Source organism: Beta vulgaris, chromosome 6 (assembly GCF_026745355.1).
Source record: "Beta vulgaris subsp. vulgaris cultivar EL10 chromosome 6, EL10.2, whole genome shotgun sequence".
In the NCBI taxonomy this organism is placed as follows: Eukaryota; Viridiplantae; Streptophyta; class Magnoliopsida; order Caryophyllales; family Amaranthaceae; genus Beta; species Beta vulgaris.
Window position 1 is genome coordinate 510,079 of NC_079207.1, and position 27,404 is coordinate 537,482.

The 27,404-nt window shown below is 35.2% G+C and overlaps 1 protein-coding gene and 1 non-coding gene across 2 annotated transcripts; both read right to left on the reverse strand.

Moving 5' to 3' along the window:
* Nucleotides 1-15,671: 15,671 nt before the first annotated feature.
* TRNAS-UGA (transfer RNA serine (anticodon UGA)) lies at nt 15,672-15,753 on the reverse strand. Its single transcript has one exon. It is a non-coding gene; the product is annotated as a tRNA-Ser (tRNA).
* A 4,760-nt stretch (nt 15,754-20,513) lies between these two features.
* Nucleotides 20,514-26,553, reverse strand: LOC104884460 (hypothetical protein). Its single transcript, XM_010669108.3, has 3 exons — nt 25,949-26,553; nt 24,517-24,702; nt 20,514-20,896 (listed from the first exon to the last, which is right to left on the reverse strand). The coding sequence occupies exons 1-3, from the start codon at nt 26,468-26,470 to the stop codon at nt 20,609-20,611; spliced, it is 996 nt and encodes a 331-aa protein (XP_010667410.2). The 5' UTR covers nt 26,471-26,553; the 3' UTR covers nt 20,514-20,608.
* Between the last annotated feature and the right edge of the window lie 851 nt (nt 26,554-27,404).

Here is a 27,404-nt window from a genome sequence, read left to right on the forward strand (position 1 = left end):
ATATTTTCTTCTCTTAAAAAACAATCGTTCTATAACTGTCAACATGAACACTTAAATTAGCTACAATTATGAAAGGCCAATGCTAGAGGTGTGGCTTTCGCACGCCTAATTCCTCAGTAGTTCCTTTTTATTTTTTTATAATTGTTGTGTTTTTTTTCTCTTGGCTTGTTCCTCGTTCGAATTTGTATACCTAGAGTGGCTAGGTATACCACTTTTTCCAATTTGTATGTGGGAAGTAAAATTTCGAGAAATTCCACTGACCTAACTCTTTGGTTTTAATTTCTTAGGAATTCGTTCTTAGGCTCGGGCTACGTTTCGAGTAATTGTATATCTTTTTACTTTAAAATGATAATATCAAGTAACTATTAAAAAAAATATGATAATATCAAGTATCACTTGGTTTAGTGGTTAAAACTTTAGTATATAGGCATGTGATCATGGGATCGTATCAAGTCTTACACTATGCATTTTTTTATTTTTTGTTGTATGTGGATTACATGAAATAAAATACTCTAAGGGGGAGTTGTGTGGCTCTTACCTTGTTTAGGAAATAACCTAGGTTACCGGCCTAGACTACACATGAATTAGAATGTCAACCAAATTAAACAATACCTAAGATTGGTAATTTGTTATTTCGAAAATGCAAATTGAAACGAATATAAAAAAGATATCATATTATAATGTATATAGCCAAAATACACAAAGTTTGACCAAAAAGTTACTCCTTTCGTTTCTTTTTAATATATACACTTCCTGATTAGTTTATTTCTTTTTAATCTACACACCGTTGTTTTTCTATTTGTAGTAATATATCATATATACTTTTTCTTCTTTTTCCACTCATGTTATCAACTTTTTGATATTGCAATCCACTTTTTAGTTTTTCTCTCATACTCAAGACAGAGATCAGTTGTGACCGGGTCTCCCTGTGCTTTAGATAGGGACAGAGCTCGCAACTCCCCTGAAGAAGGAAAAACGTTGCCAGCTCTTATTTCTTTTGTTACTAGCTTCTTCATAAACGTTTGGGCGCCTTTTGAGGGCCCTCTGATCTAACCTTACACCTCGCTCACCCAGGAAAAGCTTTTATGACTAGACGAACATACCAAATAGTCGGAGAGAAGGGCCGACGAAAGGGGGAAAACGAAAGGCCTTTTCTGGTCCCCCTGAGCTGTGATATTGTTTTAGAAACGAAGACCTTCGAGACAAAGCAAAGTATGGGTAGAGGTCAAATGCACACATCTACCAGGTAGGTCAAACAGTTCGGGCCAAATCCTGAAGAAAGCTAAAAAATTGAATTCTAGGTTAAGCAGCATCTAATTGCATGCCAAGAGTCAAGGAAAGAAAGAGGGCTAACTAAGAAAATAGGAGGCAGCCCTCTCGGGGGACTGTGGTGCATTGCATCTTAATGGGAAGTTAGAGCAGCATAAAGTGAGTAAATTAAAAAGAAATGAAGGGAATAAATGTTAAATCCCTAACTCATTTTTATAATATTATATTTCTTTTGACATTTAAACTTACAATAAATAAATTACTCATAATCTCTAATTTATACAAATATATTAAAAGGCGTGCGAAAACAAGAAACCATGCCACATGGCGCTCTCCCTAGGGAGTTTTAGTTCATGTAATCCATGTACACTAAAAAAATTTAAGAAATTGCATAGTATAAGGTTTGATCTCGAGACCTCAAGTACATATACTAAAGTTTTAAGTTATTATCATAAAGTATTATATTAATAAATGAAATTTTTTCTTACCCGAGACATAGCCCAACCCTAATAACTAGTTTTCCTCTTAAATATCCATGCCCAAAATAATTGGGGCAAGGTTTTTTTGGGATGGAGATTATAGAACGAGGGAAGTGTTTGATGCTCGGACCTTGAATGTCAACGATCTGCATATGTTTACAATAGCTAGTCGTTAGTGGTATAAAAATCTCAAGGATTTGGACGGCTTGATTATTGCAAAATTAAGTGGGATCACTCATGTAAGAAATAGCTAGTCGTTAGTTAAACCTACAATTCAATGTGTCTCACCATCACATGCTATTATGCTAATAAGCTTAAGTTGAAGTTCTCAAACTTGACAAGCCATTTATGATTGGATATTATTTATTTATTTTTAGTAACACAAATATATCAAAGAATCTTGGAATATTTTATTTATTTATCTGACCTATTTCAAAGATCATTTCATTATATGCATGCTGAAATTTAATGTTTGAGTTCATAAAACATTGTACCCAAATTAGTCTAGGTTTTCTTATTAAATATTTTCTTCGTTTTTTTAGTTGCTATATTTTTCATAAATTATTGTTTCTTTTTAATTGCTATATATATATATATATTTTTAATTAATAGGTAAGAAGAAATCTCCTAAACTCCTCTCGTACAAAGCCCTCGATCACCCATAAGCTCATTACAAGCCAAACACCCCCTAACCCCCTCAACCTCCCTAAATCCCAAGGATTAAAATTAAACTCTAGACTTTACTAGTGAAGATCGAAAAGCTCACAATTTGAGTCAATCCTAATTCATTTTTAATTACTATATTGTTTAAACTTTTTTTTATTTAGAGTAATAGGCCAACCAAAAAGTAATTATAGTTTTTATTTTTCACTTTTTCCATCAAAAAATACTTTTTTCATCCCCCCCCCCTCCCCTCTTGTTACACATTAAGTAGTGAAAAAATAACCTCTGAAAAGTTTGAAAGTGACATTGCTTGAAATCTTGTGCAAAGTACAATAATGTTGCAATTAAATTAAAAAAGGAGGAAGTATTTCACAATCTTACAACTCAATACAATGAAAATACAGGGATAATATTCTCCGAGCTTGGATTGACGTCCCGTTGTGAGATGCCAAAATGACATCTCACAAGAATACCAAAGTAATTTTTTAAACTGAAGGTAACAAAGAAAGTATAAGCTGATGCAAAAACTCAATCAAATTGGTATAAAAATAGACTCACCGTGATAGCAATACCGAAATAACTCTTACTTGATATACAAATGTTAGTTTAGTACCAATTTAACTGGACTTTGGTACCAACTTATACTTACTTTAATACCGACAACTTATGAAATTACGTTGGTATCCTTATAAAATATCATTTTAACATTTAACTATGACTTATCAATACTTTCTCATATTTTTCTCTACCCTTTTTTTCCCCTTTCTTTTGTGAAAATTGATGGCATTTCACTTTCACTGAGATTGGACATAGAAAGTGATCGTACAAATGGAAAGCATATTGGTGTTAATTCGAATCTTAAATAGATCCATCTTGCAACTTTTTCAGAACTCTTTAACTGAATTTGTCAATATATCCCTAGTCATATACATTTGTCCCATTGTTAACTTTTACGGAGTGTTTGATTGGATAAAAAACAATTTTTTAAATATTAATTATTTATTTTTCTATTTATTATTTGTGAAGGGTGGTAGAAATTTGTTTTCCAAGAGTGGAAAACATTTTATTTTTCAAAAGAAGAAAAACCAATTATCCTCCTCATTTTATACATTCATCTTTTCTTCCATTCATCTATCCTCCTCTTTCATTTTCATTTTTCCTTTTATGTCAAACTTTTCATGTAAAGAAACCAAACAAAGGAAAACTCATCTATAATAATTGTATTTTCCTTAGCAAAAATATTTCTAGAACATTTTTTCTCCAACCAGATAGAGCTTTAAAATCAAATTTTTAAAATTTTACCAATAATTTGTCTACATATATGTTGAAATACTTAGATTAATTTTAAGAAATACTTTTTCTTTAAACATATGTTCTTATACTTACCATAACGAATTACAATCCCATAATCAAAATCAAATTATCCACACTCCCCAAGCTTGGGAAAGATGAGAGAGAAAGCTAGAGTGAGAAGCTCTTGGCCTAAGCCCTTTTACAAGAGAAAAACCCGAAACCCTAGAATTGCAAAAAATGCCCTATTTCAAGTCCGATTGTTCTTGTTAATTCGATCCTTTCTAGTTCCGCTTCATCTAGTCATTTCATTCCCTGTGAAGATTAGGTTGGTGGCGGATTTATTGCGTATCGCAGTTAAGCTTCAGGCTACCCCTATAGTGATTAGAGGTAGGTCTGCTTCAATTAAGGGATTTTCGTCCTTCAAAATCTGGTTTTGGCGTGTAAAGGTAGTAGTAATTAGGGTGAGCTGGGCTAATTCTTCCAAATCGCTCATTGCTTGCCAGTTGGTTTGGCTAAGGTGGCTCTCTTTTAGGGGTTTCAAGTACAAATTAGGGTTTAGGCCTAGAGTGTGTCAGTGGAGTAAAGTGATCTTCCAGTGTATTGAATGTGAGTGGTCAGTGGCGTTTAATCTTCTTGGAGGCTTTGCCATCATTTCTTTAGGGTTTGCGATATTGATTGTGTGTCTGTGGTTCTGGTTTCGTGAAGGTTTTGGTTGTTTATCCATTATGATAGTATTCGCATTAAATGCGATTAGAAAAGGCTCTGTTCAGGTATGGTGTTTAATGCTAGCAATTTGGATTTTCTATGGGATTCCGCAGTATATAAGCCCTTTGAAGGGTTTGAGAATGGGTAAGTTTCTCTCTCTCTTTTTCTCAGTTCTAGTCTGGTTATCTCCTTTTTTTCAAGTTCTCATTCAGAATTTTCTGTCAAACCTCAAATTTTGTTTTTGTTGTGGTGTGAGGATGCAATCCTTCAAAGATGTTTTGTTGGAAGCTGAAAATGGTCCAGGTGCACTGGATGGCAGTGGAACTCCTTTGGGAGCACCAGCTGGTAGCGGTTCAGGTAAAGTGGTAAGTGACCCTCCTGGCCCTTCTACTTTCCCTGAGGCTATTGTTCAAGATGAGTTATCTCAAGTCAAGCAAGATATTGATGAGCTTTCTAAGTCCTGTTTGGTGGGAAAAATGTTGGGTGCCCCAGTTGACCTTAGGATGATTATGTTTAAAACTAAGGCTGATTGGCAGTTCTGTAAGGGTGACATTGACTATTTAGACATGGGTAACCACTGGGTAATGATTAAGTTTGCTAATCCTGGTGATTTGTTTCTTGTATGGTCTGAGAGACCATGGCATGTTCAGGGTGAATTGTTTGTTATTTACCCATGGAAACCCCATTTTGATCCCTATGTAGAGGAAATAAAGTATGTTGATTTATGGGTGAGAATCCCTCGATTCCCTGCTGAACTTCTTAATTTTGATTCTGTGGCTAATATGTTAGCTTCTAACAATGTTGGAGTTCTCATTAGACTGGATACTAGATCTGTTCTTAAGCATAAGATGCGATTTGCACGAGCATGTGTGCGTGTGGATATCTCTGAGCCCCTTCTGGAATATGCTGAGATCACTAGGGCTGGTGGTATTAAGTGTGGGTATGTAATATGGTACGAAGATTTTTCTATTGGCTGTTCATTCTGTGGCTGTGATGATCATAGTATTGATGATTGTCTGATTTTGTCCCCTCCCCAAAAAGAAATTAAGGTGATGTTGATGAAACATCCTAAAAAACAGTGGTTATCTGAGTTCATTCAAGGTGCAACTAGGCTAGCCAAGCCTCTGTCCACTGCTGAGCAAGCTTTAGTGGTGGAGGCTAGGCCTAGACACATTGTCCGTCCTCAATCTGCTTCTGGTGTCTATCCTAAACAGTCTGTTTATAAGAAAAAGTTTGCTGGAAAGTCCTTCACAGGTAAGAAAGCTCGTGGTGGTGGTGGTATCAAAATTGATGATGGGCCCTCTAATGCCCATCCCACAGCTGCTGGTATCTCTCTTCCTAGTCACGGTGGTAAAGGTAAGGGTCTAGTTCTAGCTCATCCTGTTATTGAGCTAGACTCCTCTGATGATGAAGTTGGTACTGAAGCTATATCTGCTATCCCTCCTCCTCTGCATGCTGGAAAACAGCTGGGTTCTGTTGAGCTCTCAGCTCCAGTCCCTGTTTCATTCTCAGGTGATAAGCCCCTCCTTCTATCTGATATCAATGATGATGATATGATTGCCCCTGTCCCTTTAAGAGCTATTTACCCATCTGAGTTCATTAATGATGGTTTTATTCCGGAAGTCGATCAATTTATGGAAGATAATCAGGTAATGTTTGAAAATGATGCTATTGATTCTGGCCTTGTTGATGATACTTATGTATTGGAGGATAATGTTCATGAATCTCTTCTGGATGGGTATATCTCCCAGCATGATGGCTCTTTCCATTCTATTCATTCTGAGACCTCAATTATTAGGCAAATTGAGGGGATGGGAGTTGTAGGGGCTTTAACTCCTGAGAATATGTCTGTTTCTAGCTCTTCTAAGAGGAGGAAGATGGATTCGGATGATGAGTCTTCCACAGCCAATCTGAAGAGGGGTAGAACCTAGTCTGGTTCTATGTCTAATCTGCTAAGTTTATGAATATAAGTTTTTGGAATGTTAGAGGTTGTAAGAGGCACTTAGCTATGGAGGAAGTGAAAGACTTTTGTAATTATAATAATGTGCATGTCATGATGCTTTGTGAAACCAAATCCTTTTCCCCTCCCTCGGAGGCGAGTGTTAGGTTTTGTGGGTTTCACCACCATGACTTCCTCCCCTCTTTTGGCTTAGCAGGCGGTTTGTGGTTATTTTGGAAGGATGTAGCCTCTAATCCTTTTATTATTAATGTTGAAGCTAAATTTGATAGATTTATGGTCTGTAATGTTATTATTTTGTCTATGAACTGTTCATTTAAGCTTGTACTAATTTATGCTCCTCCTAATCCCAATCTCAAGCTTGTTTTTTGGGACGAATTAATCTGTGTAATTCAAGGGTTCTCGTGCCCTTATGTTGTTTTAGGCGATTTTAATGAGCTTAGCTCTCAGCATGATAAAATAGGAGGGGCAGCTTTTTCCTTTGCTCGATTAAATTTTATGCACAGCTTGTTTTCTTCTTTAGAATGCATTGAACTTCCTTTTAAGGGCCAAAGGTATACTTGGAGAAAGAAAAAAAGCGGAAATGGTAATATCCTGGAAAGATTAGACAAAGGGGTAGCTAGTTTAGATTGGGTTAATCTATTTCCTAATGCATTTCTTAATCATCATATTTTCACATCTTCGGATCATTGCCAAGTTTCGTTATGTTTGAAGCTTCATCAAGGGAGAAAAGCTCCCCCGTTTAAGTTTAATAAAATATGGACGACTAGGAAAGATTTTGATACAATTATTAAAAAATCTTGGTGTACCAGATTTAATGGGTCTTTCATGTATTGTCTAACCAAAAAATGCAAATTGTTAAAAGAAAAGGCTAAAGTCTGGTCGACTACTCGATTTGGTAATATTTTCCGTCAGCTGCGGGCTGTTGAAAGTCGGCTCCGTTTAATTCAAGATAGTTTGTTAGCTAATCCGGATTGCCCTTCCCTCTGTGCTAAGCAAAGTAAATTTTTGACTAAACAAGCCCGGTTACTTGAATTTCAAGAAACCCACTGGAAGTTAAAAGCGAAGTCTAATTTTTTAAATCTCGGTGATTCTAATACCAAGTATTATCATGCTTGTGCTTCCATTAGACGAAATCGTAATTTTATTTCTTCTATTACGAATGAAGATGGTGTTGTTATTTCCGACCCTATTCAAGTAGAAAATTTCTTTTCTAATGCTTTCATTCAGAGATTCACGTCTAATCCGAACTGTCATTTTGACGAAAATAGTGACTTCCATCTACTTGATGCAATTATTTCTGGGGATGACAATACAATGCTTTGTGCTGAAGTCACGTTTGAGGAAGTGAAGTTAGCCGTTTTCGAGTTAGGGCCGGATAAGGCGCCGGGGCCAGATGGTTTCCCTCCCTTCTTTTTTCAGCAGTATTGGGCGCTAGTAGGGAATTCTGTATTTAGAGCCGTTAAGGCTTTTTTCCATTCTGGGAAGTTACTAAAAGAAATTAATCATACTTTTGTGACCTTGATACCCAAAATTGAAGCCCCTTCTTCTCCGAACCATTTTAGACCTATTAGTCTGTGCTCTACCATTTATAAAATTATTTCTAAAGTGATGGCTAGCCGCCTTAAAACGGTGTTGGGTAAAATAATTCACCCGCTTCAAGGAGCCTTTGTTCCTGAAAGATTAATTCAAGATAATGTTCTTTTAGCCCATGAAGTTTTTCATTCTTTTAAAAAGAAATCAGGTGCCAAAGGTTGGTTAGCGATTAAATTAGATATGGAAAAGGCGTATGATCGATTGGAATGGGAGTTCATCCTTGTTGTGTTGCGCAAGCTGGGTTTCTGTGAGCAGTGGGTTGGTTGGGTGAAAGAATGTATCTCTACCGTTTCCTTTTCGGTTTTGCTTAATGGTATTCCTGGCCAGATGTTCTCCCCCTCTCGAGGGATCCGTCAAGGGGACCCTTTATCGCCTTATATCTTTATCTTGTGTGCTGAACTGCTTGCTAGGCAACTTCATAATGAGAGTAGTTCCGGTTCTAAGCTTGTAGGTGTGACTCTTGGTCACTCTGGGGTGAAGGTTCCTTTTTTGACCTTTGCTGATGATACCATGATTTTCGCTACAGCATCTCCTGAGAGCTGTTCTGTTATTAGAAATATTTTAGATAGATACTGTTGTATGTCGGGTCAGCTGGTTAACTATAATAAGTCAGCTTACCATTGCTCTCCGAATACGGACCCAGAATTAGCCTCTTCCTTTTCAAATATCCTTCAGATGGCTGAAGCTAGGTCCCTTGGGACGTATCTTGGATGTCCTATTATTGACTCAAAAGTCACGACTTCTACCTTTTGTGCCATTCGAGAAAAGGTGCAAGCTCAGCTTCCTAAGTGGAAAGCTAATTCTTTATCGCAAGCTGGTCGAACGGTTTTAATCCAATCGAACTTAGCTACTAAGGCCAATTACCAGATGCAGAGTTTTGCTTTACCGTCTGCTGTTCTGGATGGTCTGGATAAAAGTTATAGGAATTTTTTTTGGAACAAATCGTTAGATTCTAAATCCCCCAATCTTATAGGCTGGGAAAAAGTGTGTAAACCTAAACAGTTCGGGGGATTGGGGATTAGGAAAGCCAAAATTAATAATATGGCTCTCCAATTTAAATTATTATGGAAGATTATTGATAACCCAGATAATCTGTGGGTTAATCTGGTTTCTAGGAAATATCTGAAGACTGATTCTATCTTCGATTATAAGGTGAAAGCTAATGTATCTTGGCAATGGCGGAGGCTTATGTTGCTAAGACAAAAGTTCAGAAAAGGTCTCAGATGGATTGTTGGCAATGGTGTCAAAATTTCCTTTTGGTTTGATAACTGGGCGTTTTCCTACCCAATTAGTGAAGTGTGTCCCGTCATTAGGGGTTCGGAGGATCTGTCTGTTGCTTCTTTTATTGATTCGGAGTCCCAATGGGATTGTCAGCGTCTGTGTCAGGTTATCCCTGAGCATATAGTATCTGTTATTAAGGGTATTTTTATTCCCCGTTTCGTAGTCGAGGATAAGCTTGTGTGGGGGTTAACAGCAGATGGTTGTTATTCTGTTAAATCTGGAGTCGCGCTTCTTCAAGGTTTTGGTTCTAATCCGCCGGATCCGGAGCCTTTTTGTTGGATTTGGAAGCTCCGTATCCCGCCCAAAGTTAAGTTTTTCCTATGGAAAATTTGCAACAATGGTCTTCCTACTAAGAAAAGGTTAGAAATTAGTCACATTTTCGTTCCTCTAGAATGTGGATTCTGTAATCATCACTCGGAAGATACTGGTCATATCTTCTTAGAGTGCCCATTTGGGATTGATGTTTTTGCCATTTTAGCTTCTTCCTTGGGGTGGCCCATTCCCCCCCCCCCCTCCTCAGGGGGTTAGCTCTTTCGGTGATTATCTTTCTTTGCTTCCTCGAGTGTTAGATTTTGACCATATTTCTAAACTTGCGTTAACCTGGTGGTTTATTTGGTATGCGCGTAATGGTATTGCTTTTCGTCAGGAGCCTTTTCTCCCTGAAAAGGTTGCCATCATGGTAAAAATGTTTGCTGGAAAGTTAGAGGGGGCTCATTCTCTAGTGCTTTCTGGGCTTAAGGCTAATGTGTCTAGGGGGAATTCCAGTAAACTTGATAGATCGAACGTCTGTTGGTCCCCTCCGCCGATTACGTTTAGTAAACTCAATTTTGATGGGTCTAAGTTAAACTCTGGTGAGGCCTCGTTGGGGTTTGTTATTAGAGATTCTTTGGGGAAGGTGTTGGTGTGTGGGGGGCAGGCTATTGCCTCCCAGCATTCGGTGTTAGTAGCAGAAGCTTGGGCCTTGGTTGTTGGCATTAGGGCTGCTAAACTGATGGGGATTAAGTGCCTTATTATTGAAGGGGATAACCTGTGTGTTATTCAGGCGATTAAACGATTGTGGAAAATTCCTTGGTCCATTCACTCTCTTATTATGGATGCAGATGAAGAGCTGAAGGTGTTCGATGAGGTCCGGATTCTGCATGGAGTTCGGGAAGGGAATTCGGCGGCTGATTGGATGGCTAATAGGGTCACTTGTGTTCTAATTTGTGTTATTGGTTTGATTCCCCGGATATTTCTTTTTCTGCAATCATCCGAAAGGATGCTTTAGGATGGCCCTCCTCTTGGGGGCCATCTTAGTGATGTTGTTTTCCTCTTTAAAAAAAAAAAAAATATATGTTCTTATACTTTTTACTAAAACAAATATATCAATCAAAATAAATACCGAAACCCTCGGGGCGTACAATGCAAACCAATATTTATTTGCTTATTGCTCTTAGATCGAGTTCTAAGTGAAAATGAGAGGAAAAAAATAGCCTTGGATGTACTAGATGTGTGATATAAAATTTGATAAATATTTAAGTATGTTGTAACTTTATTTTATTATACATATGTGTATTGCTATTGAGGCTTTCTTTTGAGGGTGAGCCATTATTATTCTCACACGAAAATAACTAGTCATACTTACAACTTTTGAATGGGAAAATGTCATGGGAGGCATTTGTTTTTGTTTGGAAAAAAATGCCATTTCCCTTTCTAATTAATATGTAAACTTGAACATTTTGTGTTGTTGTAATGATTGGAAATGGTCATTAACTTACGATTGAAGTAGGTTAATGGATTTATAGATTCAAAGTGAGCTTTTTCTTACCGTCAATTTGCAAAAACTCCAAAGGCATCTTTTTTGTGTGAAAAAAGCACCAAAATCTAAAGGCATCTTAAAGGGCGAATGAATAGGACATTGTGCACTCATTATTGGGCATTTATATTGGCATAAAAGATTCTAGTGATGAGGTAGAATTCAATCATCCATGGTTACTATCTTTGACTTGAATACATCCTTGAACATGAAGAAGTGAAAGATAGATAAGATATCATACTGGATCTTTATAGTTGTCATGGTTCATGAGAAGAATTCCTGTTATACTATGAATGTTGTGTATAAACATGGCACGAAACTTTTAGATAAAACTAGTGACAAAATAACGCACTAAATATATATATGTAGGAATAGGATTATGTGAAAATCACTCGTTATACTAAAAACTGCAACATAAAATGAGTAAAAAGTTTTTTAAATGAGCAAAAAAAACATAAAATGAGCAAAAATTTACATAATGAGCAAAAGTTTCTTAAGATGAGCGAAAACTTAAAATGAGCAAAAAAAAACATAAAATCAACAAAAATTTGTAAAATGAGCAAAAATTTTGTAAAATGAGCAAAAGTTTCTTAAAATGATAAAAAAAAAAAACATAAATTGAGCAAAAAAAATTGGAAAAAGAACAAAAAAACCGGTTTTCAATTTTCAAGTTAAGGTTAGTTTTTAGTGGATTCTTTAGAACAATAGTTCTAGTAACCTTTCCCAGACTCTTAACTCTTACTCACTCCGTCCCACAATACTCTTTACACTTTCTTTTTATATTTGTTCCTTAATACTCTTTACACTTCTATTTCGGGATATGAACCACTATTATTTTATCATTCTACCTTTTAACTATTGGCCCACACTCTCACTCTTCCAAATAAAATAATTTCACTCTTATTAGTTATCGGAAGATAAATTTGATATAACCTTGTTTGATTGAAATTTGTTTTTCTTTAATACCTATTGTAGATGTCGTTTGGCCTTCAATTAATGAAATTACTCGTTCAAAAAATAAAAATTTATTACCTACCAACTCTAATCATGTCCCACATCCTCTCTCCTTAAAATAAAATAATACAACTTTTACTAACTACTAACTCCTATCACATCTACTTTTCAATACAATAACAATTGATAACCAAACAACAACTTATGATCTAGAATTACTTGTCTTGTTGTCAAGAGTATTATGGGATGGATAGAGTAAGTCTTATGGACATAAAATACGGGAACAAACCAGTCAATGCACCTAAAAAAATACATTGATATTCGGAATATTATTCTAAATTGTTACTTTCTTATTCTAACTATACTCGTAAAAGAGATCACGATGTACCAAAACAACTTGATCCTTTAATTTCTTTCAATAGAAGAAGAGTATGGTTTAAGGGAATCTGATCTAACCAGCTCTACATTTCAATGCTTCATAATCAACAAAAGCATATTGCCGCCCAATCACCAGGCCATTCTATCCTCTGACTTAATATAATGAGAAATACACCAAGGCATATAATCCGTACTAGTACCTACATTGCCAGCTCCTAGAGTGTGGGTAAAAGACATCGGATCCATCTTATACATGATTTTCCTTATCTTTCACCTATTAATTTTATAGTTTTAGAATATTTATTTTAAGGTCTCGTTCTTTTGAACTAAACTGAGTTAAATTGAACTGAATTGCGCTAAATTGAATTGAACTGCACTGCACTGAACTGAACTGAACTGCGTTGAACTGAACTGAATGAAAATTGTGAGAGGAAACTACTGAACTGTGTTGAACTGTGTTGAACTGAACTGCGCAAAACTAAAAATAAGACCAAAAGAATATGGTCAATTATTGGAGCAAGTGATCTTCCAAGTTGGAAGAGTTGCAACTCTTGCAAGTAGCAAGACTAGCAACCAGTTGTACATGAAAATATAAAAGGAAAGGATAAGGTGACATTGTACTACAAAAACATTTATAGTAACAGCTGCATGCCAATTGCGTAAAGAAAGAAAAAAGGATTTTATGTTGCTGAAAGTCATGAGGTCAGAAGTTCAGATCACTTACTATTTTCAGTCAACTTGGAAAAGTGGGACCCAGCGCCGCAACTTTCCTAGTGGCTTCACTTTTTTTCATGCGATTACTGTTTTTGTAGGCAGAGTATTTTTCTGATTTCCTCCGTTACACTCTTTCCTTCTCAACTTGTTATGTTGATATTTTTTTCCCTGAAATTTAGTAATTGGATAAGGAGGTTGCTTCATAATATAAAAAAAGTTTGGGATATTTCGTTAGGAAGTTATACGCTTATATGCGTGCAGACTTCAGATTTCAGAGTTCAGATCAACCGATTGTGTTGATATTTTCAACCTTACTCCCCTAGATACAATGAATATGGGCTATACTCGTTATAGTTTACTACTTTTATATTCCAAATATATGCTCATTTTGATCCTGAAGAAAAGGAAATATCCAAATATGATCAACTGCCTTAAGGAGAAAAAAGCAACAATCTTTAAAGGAAAGGAAAATTATAATTTTGTGTTGCTTTAAGTAATTGTTTTTTAATGTATGGGATGATGTCGGAAATTAACACCTTTTTTTAAAAATAGTATGGTGTATGATTGGTAATAGGGCTCAAGTGATGAAAAGATAGATAACGTGAAACTTTAAAATTAAAAAAAATAAAGTGAATTAACTTCTAAAACAGACAAGTGTTGCAATTAGAATAAAGACGTGAAATAGTATATATGTGAACTTGACCGATTTAATTTAGAAGTCTAGTAAAAGATAGCTAATATATGGCCTCAAATGATCTTAGTAGACCATTACGTGCTACTCATTCTTGTCCCAATTGACTATTTCAATAGTTTCATAAAGCTGATAAAAGAGCATGAGATTATTTTCAACAAATTACGTTTGAATTTATCTGATCCAATACTCTTCACGTAAGATCACAATTCAACCATATAAATCTCATGCATGGGAGGCAGCTGAGCGGGGACTCCGGGCTCATTTTCTATGGGCCTCATAAAACATAAAGTTAATTACCAATATTTTGTTTTCTCGAAACTTATATTAATAAATCTTCCTTGACTTCTTAATTCTTTACTTCCCCCCATCTTCCTCTCTTTTCAAATTGTCATGGTTGTGATGGCTCTTAGTCTTATCAATTCAATTTTAATTTTTTCTATACGCTTCAATCAAGCTTGTATGTGATGACTTAATTTTTTAGTGTATGAAATAAATTTTTAACTGCTTATTACTAAAATTCTTGAATATGCACTCTTGACTTTCTCTTCGTTATGTTTTCCAATGCAAATATGCAATCTTGATTTAATTCTTGAAGATGCACTTTCTCTTCGTAAGAAATTTAATTTTCTCTATCATGGTCTCATGCACGTAAGAATGGCAACAACATAATTCATCGCCTCACTAGGGTATAGTATTGTCCATTTGGCGTTGAATAACGTTGGGCTGAACATCGCCCTTCGAAAGTCTTTCATTATGTAATTATGGACGCTTTATCTGTTGATTAATAATATGCTATAATTAAGTTTTTGCTCCGGGTCCTGATCAAGAGGGCTCTTATCACAACCATTAAATCCAAGAAGACGCTTGTTCCGGTATGGAATAAGTGGTAGGGTGTGAACCGGTATATCTTTCGTGTGTAAGTCGGTTTGATTTCTTGCAAAAGAGAACACGTAAGCTAATCTCGGGGGTTGATCCGAGGAACGCCCCTTCGATGCCTAAGTCAGTAATGGGTAAACCGGTAGCTCTCAAGTAGAGTATGATTGTGTTTGTGAACGTACCTTATAGGAGCCGGTAAGAGTCCTTGCTCAAGTAGAACTCTGCTTTCATTGGCTGGGCACGGGTATATTCCTTTAGGATATACTTTTATCCTCTGTTGATGTTTATGTCTAAGCCCGTAGGCGCGTGTAGATATTAACTGGATCAAGCCCAGGCCCATGGGTAATGGCCCTGGGAGGGATACCGTCTGGGTATCTTAGCGAAACCGGTATGACAAAGTCAACGGTTCTATAGTAAAATGTGCAGACTATGACGATACATATCGGTCTAAGTGGACCGGTATGGAGCTTAGTCAGCCCCCATACCTACATTAACGCTGATGCAGGGAGCCAGTAGGATGAGCAATTTCATCCCTGGGTATCTACTTGGTATGATATAGGATTCGTGTTATATAAAAAATTATGGATGAATGTGGATTTTTAGAATTGCTCTTAGGAATTAGGTTATGGATTGTCATTTTTTTTTGACAGGAATGTATAATTTGTATTTACCCCTGTATATAAAGGCCATTGTTTGATATTTCCAATTAGACGGAAGAATAGAGATATAAGCTAATAAGAGAGAAAGAGAGAGTTAATCTTCAATGAAATGAGATGATGAAACAAGTCTCAAGACGAAGAGAAGACACTAATTATACAACTAGCTAGTGAGAGCTAAGTGTGACATTTTAGATAGAATTGATGTGTAACCAATTTTAAGGTTCATATATCTAACAATTGCAAAAAAAAAGTACCCTTGTAATTTATATATTATAATGCATTGATTCGAATCTTACGAAAGACAATATTCATCATTACCACTTAAGCACTAAAAAGAAAAAAAAAGAGAGGACAAAAACGTCGACAGCAGGGTTCGAACCTGCGCGGGCGAAGCCCAACAGATTTCAAGTCTGTCTCCTTAACCACTCGGACATATCGACATCAGTGATATTCTTTCTAAAGTTATATAATTTATAATTTGAATCAACAGCTGTCAATGTAGAACTTACAGTTGTCCAATCTTAGTAACAAGTTTATTATGCATATGAAAATAATCACCTGCTTATGTCAAGGGAAAACTCTGGATATCGGTGGTAAGACATCGTTCTAAGCTAGCAATATTACTACACTAGTAACTAATAGAAGTGAAGCATAATTTATTAATTCATACTAAGATCCTACGTTAATTTAATAAACTAGGTAGTAAAGAATTGGAGATCATCGTGGGAGCCCAATGAATGAAACTCCCAAAGTCCCACCTTCGAACCTGAGGATTGGGTATTCAGATGTTATCAGTCCCAATTTGAGAAGTTTGTGTAAATATTTACTTATAGGTATAAACTAAGTTGCACGGACACAGGACACGGACACGGGGACACGAGGACACGTGGAAACGCAAATTCTAAAAGTGAAAAAACGCGAGAGAAATGTTAGAGAACACGATATTTTACAGTTTTGATAGTAGATTAAGCTATATTTTAAGAGATTTAGAGATATTGAGAGGAACAAAAATTCACCTTATATGTTTATTTATCTTAGCCTCTCTCTCTCCTACTTTACCCACCCCATACCCCACACAAATGGATCCTCCTTGGTATCTGTAGGAACAGTAACAAGGAAGATTTTTAGGAAATGGAGGTACTACATGAGAAATCCATTTAGTACATGAAAGTGTTTATTTTGTATTAGAAAATTATTTTAGAATACGTTTTGGGCCTTTTGACTCTAGCTATCTCATTCTCATCTATAACAAATAATATGATATCGGATAGATGAGGTTTTGGGCCTTTTAACCTTGAAATCAGTTGTACAAATTCGACCTTATATTGTCTCCTAAACTTTTGTAACGACTAAGTTGGTTTGCAAAACAAGTGCGAATAGTGGGCTCGTTTATAACCCAACTGTGGACAATTGGGCCAGCGAATTTTTCAGAGCAATAGTCTCTCCAATAATAACTAATCCTCAATGTACTCACATTGAATTTTCATAGGCTTTAACTACTTATAATAAAAATTGATTTTTTTTGAGGGGAAAAATGATTAATCATTTAACTGCATGTTGAAATTTTCTATAGATTTTAACGTAAATTTTGCCAATTGTATATTGCTCCACATTTTTCATATTCCACGCAAAGTTAGATAAAAAATACTCAAATAAGCACATGGGCGGATCTAGGGGGTGGCCTACCAGGGCCTCGGCCCACCCCATGATCCAAAATATCTATAAGTAACTTACATATTTGACTTATGAGTGATCTATACATCGTTTTCAAAGAAATTAATCAATAAATTCGGCCCACCCTATATAAAAATCCTAGATTTACCGCTAAATAAGCATCCTGATTCATATGAATCTATCATATTACATGTATCATAATTTCATAATTCATATCACTCCTTTTAACTTTGACACTATTCGACATGACTTTGACTATCTATTATATAATTAGTTCCCCTCAAAAAAAAAATATATAATTAGTACTTGATAAAAATATAATCATGTGAGAGCTTGTTAGATTTTTCTCAATGTATATTTTCAAAATGTACTTTTTGTAATTTATTCTTATTGATAGTTAGAGTTAGGCTTTGTTATGTTCAACTTATTTGAATTTATTTCAGAAAAAATAAGATAAAATAAGTTCAAATAACATAATTATTCAACTTATTTCAACTTATTTCAGAAAAGATAAGATAAGATAAAATAAAATAAGACACAATAAGTTGAATCAAATGAACCTTAAATTATACTACATATATACATCCTTCGCCTTTTTTTTTTCATTGCATGTTTCTCTTTTAAAGAAGTTTCATATTAATTTTAATATTACTAAATTTGACTAAATTTCTTTGTATCTCTCTTCTATTACATAGGTGCTTTTGATATCTCTCTTTATCACTCTCCTTTACACATTTTTTCAACGAAAAGTGTGTCAATTTTCAATGTTGCAACAGAGAAAAAACAGTGAAAGTAAATATAAGGGTTGTTAAGAAGAAATTAAATAATACAACTATAGAAAATTAAGAAGTTTTCCATGCCCAAAGTACCTTTATATGATCCCATAGTAGTTAGCACCAACATCAATATAGCTCTCCAATGTAATTCTCTAATTTATTTTTTAACTTTCTCTCTCCAAAAGATCACCCCTTAAAGAGAGGATTGTTAAACATCGCCCTGAAATTACTTAAAATCGCCCCAGGATTATTTTATTGGACTGTTCTATCCTTCTTCTTTATTTCACCACCCACCACCCCACACCATCTCCCACCACCCCCACCACCCACCATCACCTACATCCTTCTGCCATCCGCCACTGCCATCCGCCACTGCCATCCGCCACCAACCTGCTAGAAAAATTTCGAAATTTTTTTGGACCATGGTGGCGAACGCCTCGCCTGGACGTTCGCCCCATGGCCCGAACGTCTAGGCCCGACGTTCGGGCCATGGGGAGAACGTCCAGGCGAGGCGTTCGCCACCATGGTCCAAAAAAATTTCAAAAATTTTCTGTTTATGGTGTTCGAAACTCGAAAAATCTGGCCATGGTGAGAGAAACGTCGGCAGCAGGTGAACGAAAGGCTCGAAATTTATGTGCCCATGATGTTTGATTGTTGTGCGTTCGAAAGATCTGTCCATGGTGGTGAGATCGGGAAACGTCGGCAGGAGAGAAACGGACAGGAGGTGAGAGAAAGTCTGTAATTTATGAACTACTAGAGGTGGGGTGGTGGGGTCTGCGGCTTGGCAGCATGAGGTGAATTTTGCTAGAGGTGGGGTGGTGGGGTCTGCGGCCTGGCAGCAGGAGGAGAATTTTGGTGGTGGCGAACGCCTAGCAGGTGGGTGGTGTTTGTGGTAGCCTGCGAAGAGGTGAGTGGTTGTGGCAGCTTGGTAGGGGATGGTGGTGATTTAAGAAAAAAGAAAAGAAAAGGTTATATATGTAATTTCAAATTTTTTTTGGGCGATTTTAAGTAATTGTGGGGGCGAAGATTATAAGTTCAGCTTAAAGAGCACCAACATTGGTATAGCTCTCCAACATTACTCTTCAACCCATTTTTTACTTTCTCTCTCCTCAAGATACTCCCAAGATCACCCTTTCAAAATTGCTAACAATGGTATTTACTCTCCAATGAGCTCTCCAAAAATCAAAAATCAAAAAGCAAAATAAAAAAAGAAAATACCTAATTATCAATGACACGTGTCATCGTATTATGCCAAGAGCATGCTATCTCAATGCTCTTGGGGGAGAACATTTCTCCAAGTCCTCTCCATGGAGAGCGAACAAAGAGCACCTCAAGAGCACCAATTTTGGGGGTAGAGTTGGCTCTCCATTTTCTCTCTCCTTGGAGAGCTTCGTAGAGAGCAACTTGAAGAACACCAATGTTGGTCCCATAAAAATTGTTAATAATGGTATAACTCTCCAACTTGTTATTATCTTTAATTTTTATCTTTTTAATATTTTCAATGACATGTGTCATCATATATGCCAAGAGCATGCTCTCTCAAAAGCAATGCTCTTGGAGGAGAGCATTTTTCAAAATTCTCTCCATGGAGAGCGAATGAAGAGGTTTTGGAGAGCCCAACATTGGGGTAGAGTTGGCTCTCCGTTTTCGCTCTCATTGGAGATGTACTTGGAGAGCACATAAATTGTATTTTAAATGCAACATTATCATTATTTGAAAGCTTAATTTATTTATTTCACTCTAATTGCAACATATCCTTATTTAGTAATATCTTCTCTCTATTTCTTTCTTATCTCGTAGTCCGTCCCACCTTTTATTTATTTTTATCTCTCCTATTTTCAAATGACTTTCTTAAAAAAAACGCTCCAAGTAAGGAGTGGTGTTGCAATAAGAATGAATTGGAGAAAATTGAACTTTACACGTATATCATACAATGCTTAGTGATTAAAGGAGTATTTAAAAGTGCATATTAGTACATTTTTCTTACTAAATTAAAAGAAGAAGCATCCTACTAAATCGATATCTTGTATAAATTATCTCGACTAATAAGCAACACAGATCATAAGGCCTCTTAGTAGTAATGGAGGGTGAGGATTGAGGCATCAGGCATGTAGAAAACTGCCTCTAGCGGAGATTTAGACCATTTTATGGAACAACCTCATAATTGTTATAGAATACAAACTTTAATCATTAGACCAAAGTAATTAAGTTGGGTATCATTGATGTCTTGGCCTAGTGGTTAAGATTGAGGTGCTATGAACGATACGTCATAGGTTCGAATCTCACCTCCCATTCTTTATACTTTGTACTGGTACCCCTGTGTTTTACGAAATTCTATGTTGTATCTTTTTTGAAATTTTCACGTTATACCCCTAAGCTTTCTAAACGTCACACAAAATACCTTTATACATGATATCAAACAGTCGATTTTGGTAGCTTATTACCCTATTGGCACAGAGTAGGATTTTTGAGCTCTGTAAGTTGACCGAGGTTTGGGATATGATATGAGAAATTGAATGCTAAGTGAGGTTTGGAGTAGGATTTTCTATGGGTAAGGCCTAAGGATATTTTGTGTAACGTTTAAAAAGTTTAAATATACAATTTGAAGAGTTCAAAAAAGTTGCGTACAACATAGAATTTCGTTAAACACAAAGGCAATACGTAGAAAAACCAAAAGGTAATTAAGTTGGGTGGCCAAAAAAGTCATTAGAGATCAAGTCTGATCAAGAGATGTACAAGTACAACAGCTCTGCAGAAAGTTTGGTTGATATATAATGCAATCAAAAAATAGTTACGGGATACATTTAGGTCAGACCATAATAAAGATTTAGACCAGCCTATGTGACTATGTGTAAGTGCAATTATGTTTGAGAGACGTGGCCACGTTCATCTTCTTTGGATTCATAACCACAATACAGTTAATTCCCTTGTAAAACTTTGGCTTAACCAATCTGCCTAAGACATATGCTCTGGATCTGACCCTAAAGTTTAGAGTTAATGGCACTACTGAAATTACTCCTGCCTTATTATTACTGCTTATGCTGTACCCTCCCCCATATAAAGGGACACTGTCTCCCTTCACTTGCACTGTTATCTGCTTTTGACTCTTTCTCCTCTGATAAAAATATTCCATCTGCATTTTAGAATTCATGGTAAATAGTCAGTCTGCATTGTTTTATATATCTCTACAATCAATGTGAATTCATAAAAGGAAATAAAAAAAATGTACAAATTGAACATAAAATACATAAGTATACTGCAAATTGTGATTGTTCATTAGGGAATTGTGCATGGTAAAAATAATGGTACCTTTCGGGTATGCACCTGGGCGGTATGTACTAGGCACGCTCAGGTGCCCGATGGAAGTTGTGCATGGAGATTGGAGACTACGGGTGCAATTCGTTTAGTTTTTTTCTTCAACATAGGCGATTTATCAGGTAGTTAAACTAGATTTGATGTCGCTTAAGGGATGTATTGAGTTCGAACCTCAACGTATGCAGAAGTTCTTGTTGGGAGACTCACCCATCAAAGCCAGGTGTGTGACCTGGGTCGGATTCAGATGTAGTCGGAGCAAAGCTCTGCTGAACTGGGTGGACAACCAACAAAAAAAAAACTAGACTTGTGTGGACTTCCAATATACTTCGTACTTATATATTCTAAAATAAGTGAAAATAAAATAAGGACAACACAGTCTAAGCCTAATACACCAAGGACCCTTGAATCCAATGGTGGTATGACTTTCTATCTTCCACCTAGAAGATTAAAGTTCAAATACTGGTAGAAGCAAAATTTCGATATTACTTGTAGATATTAGAACGCCAAGTTGTGTTACTTTGAACAGCTCATGGGAACATCTTACTAGGCAACAAGTTTTCTTTTTCATTTTTTGGCTGAACAATGTGAACAATATGGTATGTAATCCTAGTTTAATGGTATAAGTCTTGCGTGCACAACAATTTTGTCAAAGGAAGCTTCCCGTAATATACACTATTATTATATCATGATTATGAGCTAATATGATAAAGACTAATTATAGCCTCAAACTACATAGGAACGATGCTATAAATTGAAGTCCATACATAAGATATTGTCATTTAGTCGTTGGACAGCAAAAATGTCCAATATCAGTTTTCGTGGCTATTAAGCTGACAATGAATATATGACGTCGTGTGTCATGCCAATTAACAAGTCTATTGCATGTCTCATGCAAGACATAAATTTTATACAATAAGTATTGGATCCGGATCGGATCCTTCTGTTGCGCTTAAGAGGGATCTAATACTCCCTTTGTTTATGTTTGTTTCTAGATAGTTTGCTTTTTATGTTTGATTGTTTGTCAATCTACGTTTTTAATCTTAAATATCTTTGATTATATATTAGTAAAAGTTATAATGAATTAAATATTAATAAAATATTCATTGAAACGAATCAAACAAAACTCCACATAACTATTTTTTTTTATCATATGTTGAAAATAATTTAGAAAATTCTCTTCAATGGTGAATATTGTCAAGATTTTAAATAGAACGAACAAAAAGAAACGGAGAGAGTACTATAGTAAAAAGTATTAACTATGTCGTTAAAAAATGTATCTTTCCAGTTCTTTAAAAATGTAACAATTAAACTTTTAAAATAAATTGATTTTGAATCTATATTAGTAAAAAAGAAAACATGATATTTTGAAAATATATTCGAGAGAAATTCAATATAGATTGGGTAATAACACTATTTTATTTTCATTGTAATTGGTGGAGGTGACATAACATGTGCAGAAGTTAAAATGTTGCAATATTAAAATGGACAAAGTAAATCATATTTGGCTATTATAGGAAAAGTGATTTTGGTTTTTCTATCAAATGACTGTATAGAAGGATGAGGAGCTAGCTCATATAGTAGAGCACTCCCCTCTGATCTCTGAGGTCAGGGGTTCGATCCTTACCCCCAACATTATGTTGGGGTATTTCCTTAGCATGCTTTGCATGCTTTACCAGCCAATGTGCTGGTAGTTCCTACAAGGCTAGTAGTTTTGGTAGGAGTTAGCCCTTGGGATGACTTAATTTCCCAATAAATAAAAAATAAAAAAATCAAATGACTGTATAAATTTCCATTTATTTCACAAACATAATTAAATAATAATTATAAACAATGAATTACGTCGAATAAAAATTTAGCATTTTAGTATAAAAACAACGACTTGTTCTTTTCCTAAACAGGAAAAAAATTGAGCTTGGATTATTGAAAATAAATCTCTCCATCACCACCCCAATGATGTGCTACCACCCATTTTTCTTTTAATTAGGACATATATTGACCTTACAAGCCACAAAGGATGCGGCGGAAATATCAAATATGAAGCATCGCATCTCACAAGAAAACTCCAATTAGTAGAATAGTATTCTAGTAATGGGGCATTCAACCTTGAAAGAAGTACACCTCTACATCTCTATTATTATAAGGGAAGAAAAGGAGACACCAAAAATAGTAAACTCTTTTATACTCTTAAGTAATAAAAAAACAAATTTACTATTTTTTACTATTATACCTTCAATTAACAAAATATTTACATCATCCTTGATTTATCGATTTTAAAAAAATAGAAGAAAATTATGCAATGAACTTTATGAAAAAAAAAATTCTTATATATTATACGCAATTGACCTTTTGTTTGTTTTCGCACGCATCGCATGCATACAAGACTAGGAATGGCAACGGATCGGACTTGGACCGGATTATGCATAATCCGACTCCGACCCTACAGAAAGTCGGATTTTAAATCCGAGTCCGACTTTGAAAATCCGAATCCGACCTGACCTAAAATCCGAACATCCGACTCCGAGATCCGACCAGACTTAAAATCCGGACATCCGACTTAAAATCCGGACATCCGACTTAAAATCCGGACATCCGACTCCAAAGCTGATCCGACTTATTTTTCTTCCAATTGTTTAATGATTTTTTCTGTGGAAAAAGCCTATATAATACAACTGGTTGAAAGTCGAAGTCAGATTATACATAAATAATACATTACATAAATAAAAAAAGGATTGATTGACTCAAAGTCGGAGTCGATTCGATGTCGGATTATTTATGAGATCCGACTCCGACCTCCTCGACTCGGAGTCGGATTTTTTAAACGGAGTCGGAGTCGGATTACTTTTTTGTCGGAGTCAACTCGGATTTTTTCCTTCAGATCGGAGCGGACTAGGGTCGGATTCGGATTGGATTGCCATCCCTATACAAGACTAGTGATTTCTAACCTCAACGTCAGGGCTACAGATTTTGAACCTTTGCTACCACCCTAACATTGAATACATTTGGCCTGTTCTTTTGAACTTATTTTCAGTTTAATTCAGTTAATTACAGTTCAGTAAGTTCAGTTTCTCTTAGCCCAGTTCAGTTTCTCTCAATCCAAAATAATAGGATCTTACTCAATTTTAAATTGAACTAAACTTAACTGAAATTAAATCCAAAAAAACACGCATTTAATCACACTCAAAACAATGGCTTTCAAAAGTGTGAATTTAGGCTTTATACTACCTCATTCAACGCCCTAACACACTATATAGAGAAAGATAAACCCACACCCTTGATTGACGTAAAAAAAATGAAACTTTCAATGTTTTCTGTTATGAAGTATTTTATAGGTTGGTGTTGTTTGTTTGTATAAAAAGGTTTTGGGCGGAGAAATTGATGAGAATAGAAGAAAACAAGAGTAGAGTACATACTAAAGCATATGAAAAGAATAATAATTACCGTCCCAGATGCTAAGACGAGTTCCTCATAAGAAAGTTGTAGAGGGGTTGAAATGACATGAACACCAAAAAAAGTGCCTGTATTTCTGAACCTAAACTTCACTGTTGCATTCACGGTTGCCAACCCTGTTGGTACTCCTGAATTATCTTGCCCCGCTTGTACATCAAATTGCTCAAATTTTATACTCTACATTCATCCCATCACAAATGTATTATTGTATTATACAAGTCAATAACATAATTGTAGTAAGTATTTTGTTAGTAAAGATGTGCCAAAAATAAAATAGACTTTAATCTTGCAAGACCCCTACTTAATTTTCAGTGTCACTTCTTATTATTTGTTGATTATAATATAAAGTGGTGAATTAGTCCAAATAAAGTAGTACACATGGTGATATGGTACGCAACTTGTTGGTTTTACAACTATTATACTTGCTTAATTCCTCAAATTATCAATTAGTAGTTCCTTTATAAAATTTATCTTGATTGTTATGGTTCAACAACTACTACACTTCCTCAAATTATCACCTAATACTTCTTTTATTTAGAGAAAGCTAAATGCAGTTTTAAAGACTGCATATAAGAAGCTAAAAATGAAAAAAAAAACAAGCATTAACTGATCATTTATTACATACATTGATGCAAATTTTTATCATAAATTTACAACTAATTTTCATTTTAAACAATTTATTTATGTCTTATATGCTGCTCTAATAGTATAACCTTTATTTTATCTTGATTGTTATTTAATGTACCTATGGCTATGGCAATTTGTCAAATTATTATTCAAATGCAATACTCCATCTTTTACTTATTGGACTCTTGAAATGTTACACCCAATAAGTTTTACTTTTAATTGTTTTTATAAGTTCTACCCACTTCTTTATTCATAATTTATATGTGAATACAAAATAATTATAATATCAATATGAAAATACAAATCTAAATAAACCTAACAAGATTCTCTAAATAAATCTAACATGATTTTACATATGTTATTTATATTAAAAAATGGTCAAAGTTAGCATTATTACCTAAGAAAATCAAATGTTGTGTGTATAAGAAAATGAAGTACATAGATACTCTTATCACCGAGTGAAACAACAACACATGAGCACACATTGTTACACTTAAGCCTATTGGTTTATACTATTACTTCTGTCATGAAATAATATGAATCTATATACCAATTAACCAATACAATAAAATCAAGAAATTCAAAAAAAAAAAAAAGTTGGGTTATAGTGTTATACAATATGAAAAGCTAGAAACACACTTGGACCACATTATACTCCTAGTTAGCTGAATGAAAAATAACAACCGTCAAGTAAATATAAAATTATCCTTATTAGCTAGCTAAAATTTCGCCAAATAATGATATCAAACGAGTTGCATGAAAAGAGATAGTAAGAATAATGTAAGATGATGTATACCTTCATAGTAATAACGGGCTTTTGATTACGACTAGCACCCCACAAAACCAAGGAAAAGAAAGAAAAGAGCACAAAAAACGCAACAACAAACCAAATAAAATACCAACACTTTCGAGGTATACTTCTTTCACCATCCTCATCTTCTCCACCCAAAAGACCTTCCTCTTCAATTGCATCAAATGGGTGTTGATGTGCATCATTATTTCTACTCTTATTCCTTCCTCCACGTTTATTCTTGGGCTTCGCCGACCCGGAAAATCGGGTCGACGAAGACTCCCTTGAATGTGGGCCCAATGAAGAGTTGGAATGAGAATGAGGTGGTGAGCCCATTGGGCTTATCACCGGAGTTGAATGGAAAGAATTTGTAGTCTTTTCACCATCATGAGAGGTTGAATCCCTTGATGGGCTTTGCACGTAATAGACTGGCCCATGTCCTGACCCGGACCCGGCCCGACGCGGAGGTGATCTAGTCGGAGATGATCCGGGTAAACTTGTTGTATCGGAGTCTGTTTTTGCATGCATTTTTGTGTTTTTTTTTTAATTTTAAATGATTAATTTGATTGGAATTTGGGAGGAGAGAGAAAATAAGGAGAGCACGTCTTGGAAAAAATGGAAGATTGAAAGGGGGGAGGTGGCTTTTTGGTTTTTAAATACGTAAAAAAAAATTTATTTATTTAATGGTAATTGGTGGTATGTCATTATTATTATTATGAAATTTATGTAATTAGTCCTTGGGGAGAGAGATTTTGTCAACGTATTAATGTAAAGGGTAAAAAACACGTCTCAAATTGAGGGCCGGAGAAAATTGGCCGTGTTACTTGGAATTATCTGATCACTGGCAACTGCGATTATTTATACTTCCTCTGTCCCATAATATAGTGCCTACTTCATTTTTGATGGGTCAAACTTTAAAATCTTTGACCGAATATTCTCATTTGTATATATAAAAAAAACATATTCATGTGGGATCTTGTTAGATTCGTCTCAATGTGTAGTTTCATAATATCAACTTTTTATATTTTTTTAGTAATACGGAATTGAAGATATTAAAGGTCAAAGTTACGTCTTAGAGACCGTGTAAAAAAGAAACAAGCACTATATTATGGGACGGAGGGAGTAATTCATTATAAGTTTGTCCTTTAAATAATTAATACTCCCTTTGTTTTAGAATATAAGGTATTCATGCTTTATGAAAAATTATTTTGACGGAATTTGACCACAAATATCTCTTAATTACGATAAATAAAAATTAGACGGTTGGATTTCTCTTGAAAACTATAATAATGTTATTTTTAAAAAATTTCTATCAACATAAATTTAGAGTAATTAATGGTGCGTGCCTTATATTGTGAAATGGAGGGAGTGGTTTTTTTTTCTAGAAAATCCACAAACTAACAACATTGTACATAATTGTGTTCAATATATGTATTAGTGATAATTTGCAATCAAAGTTTTG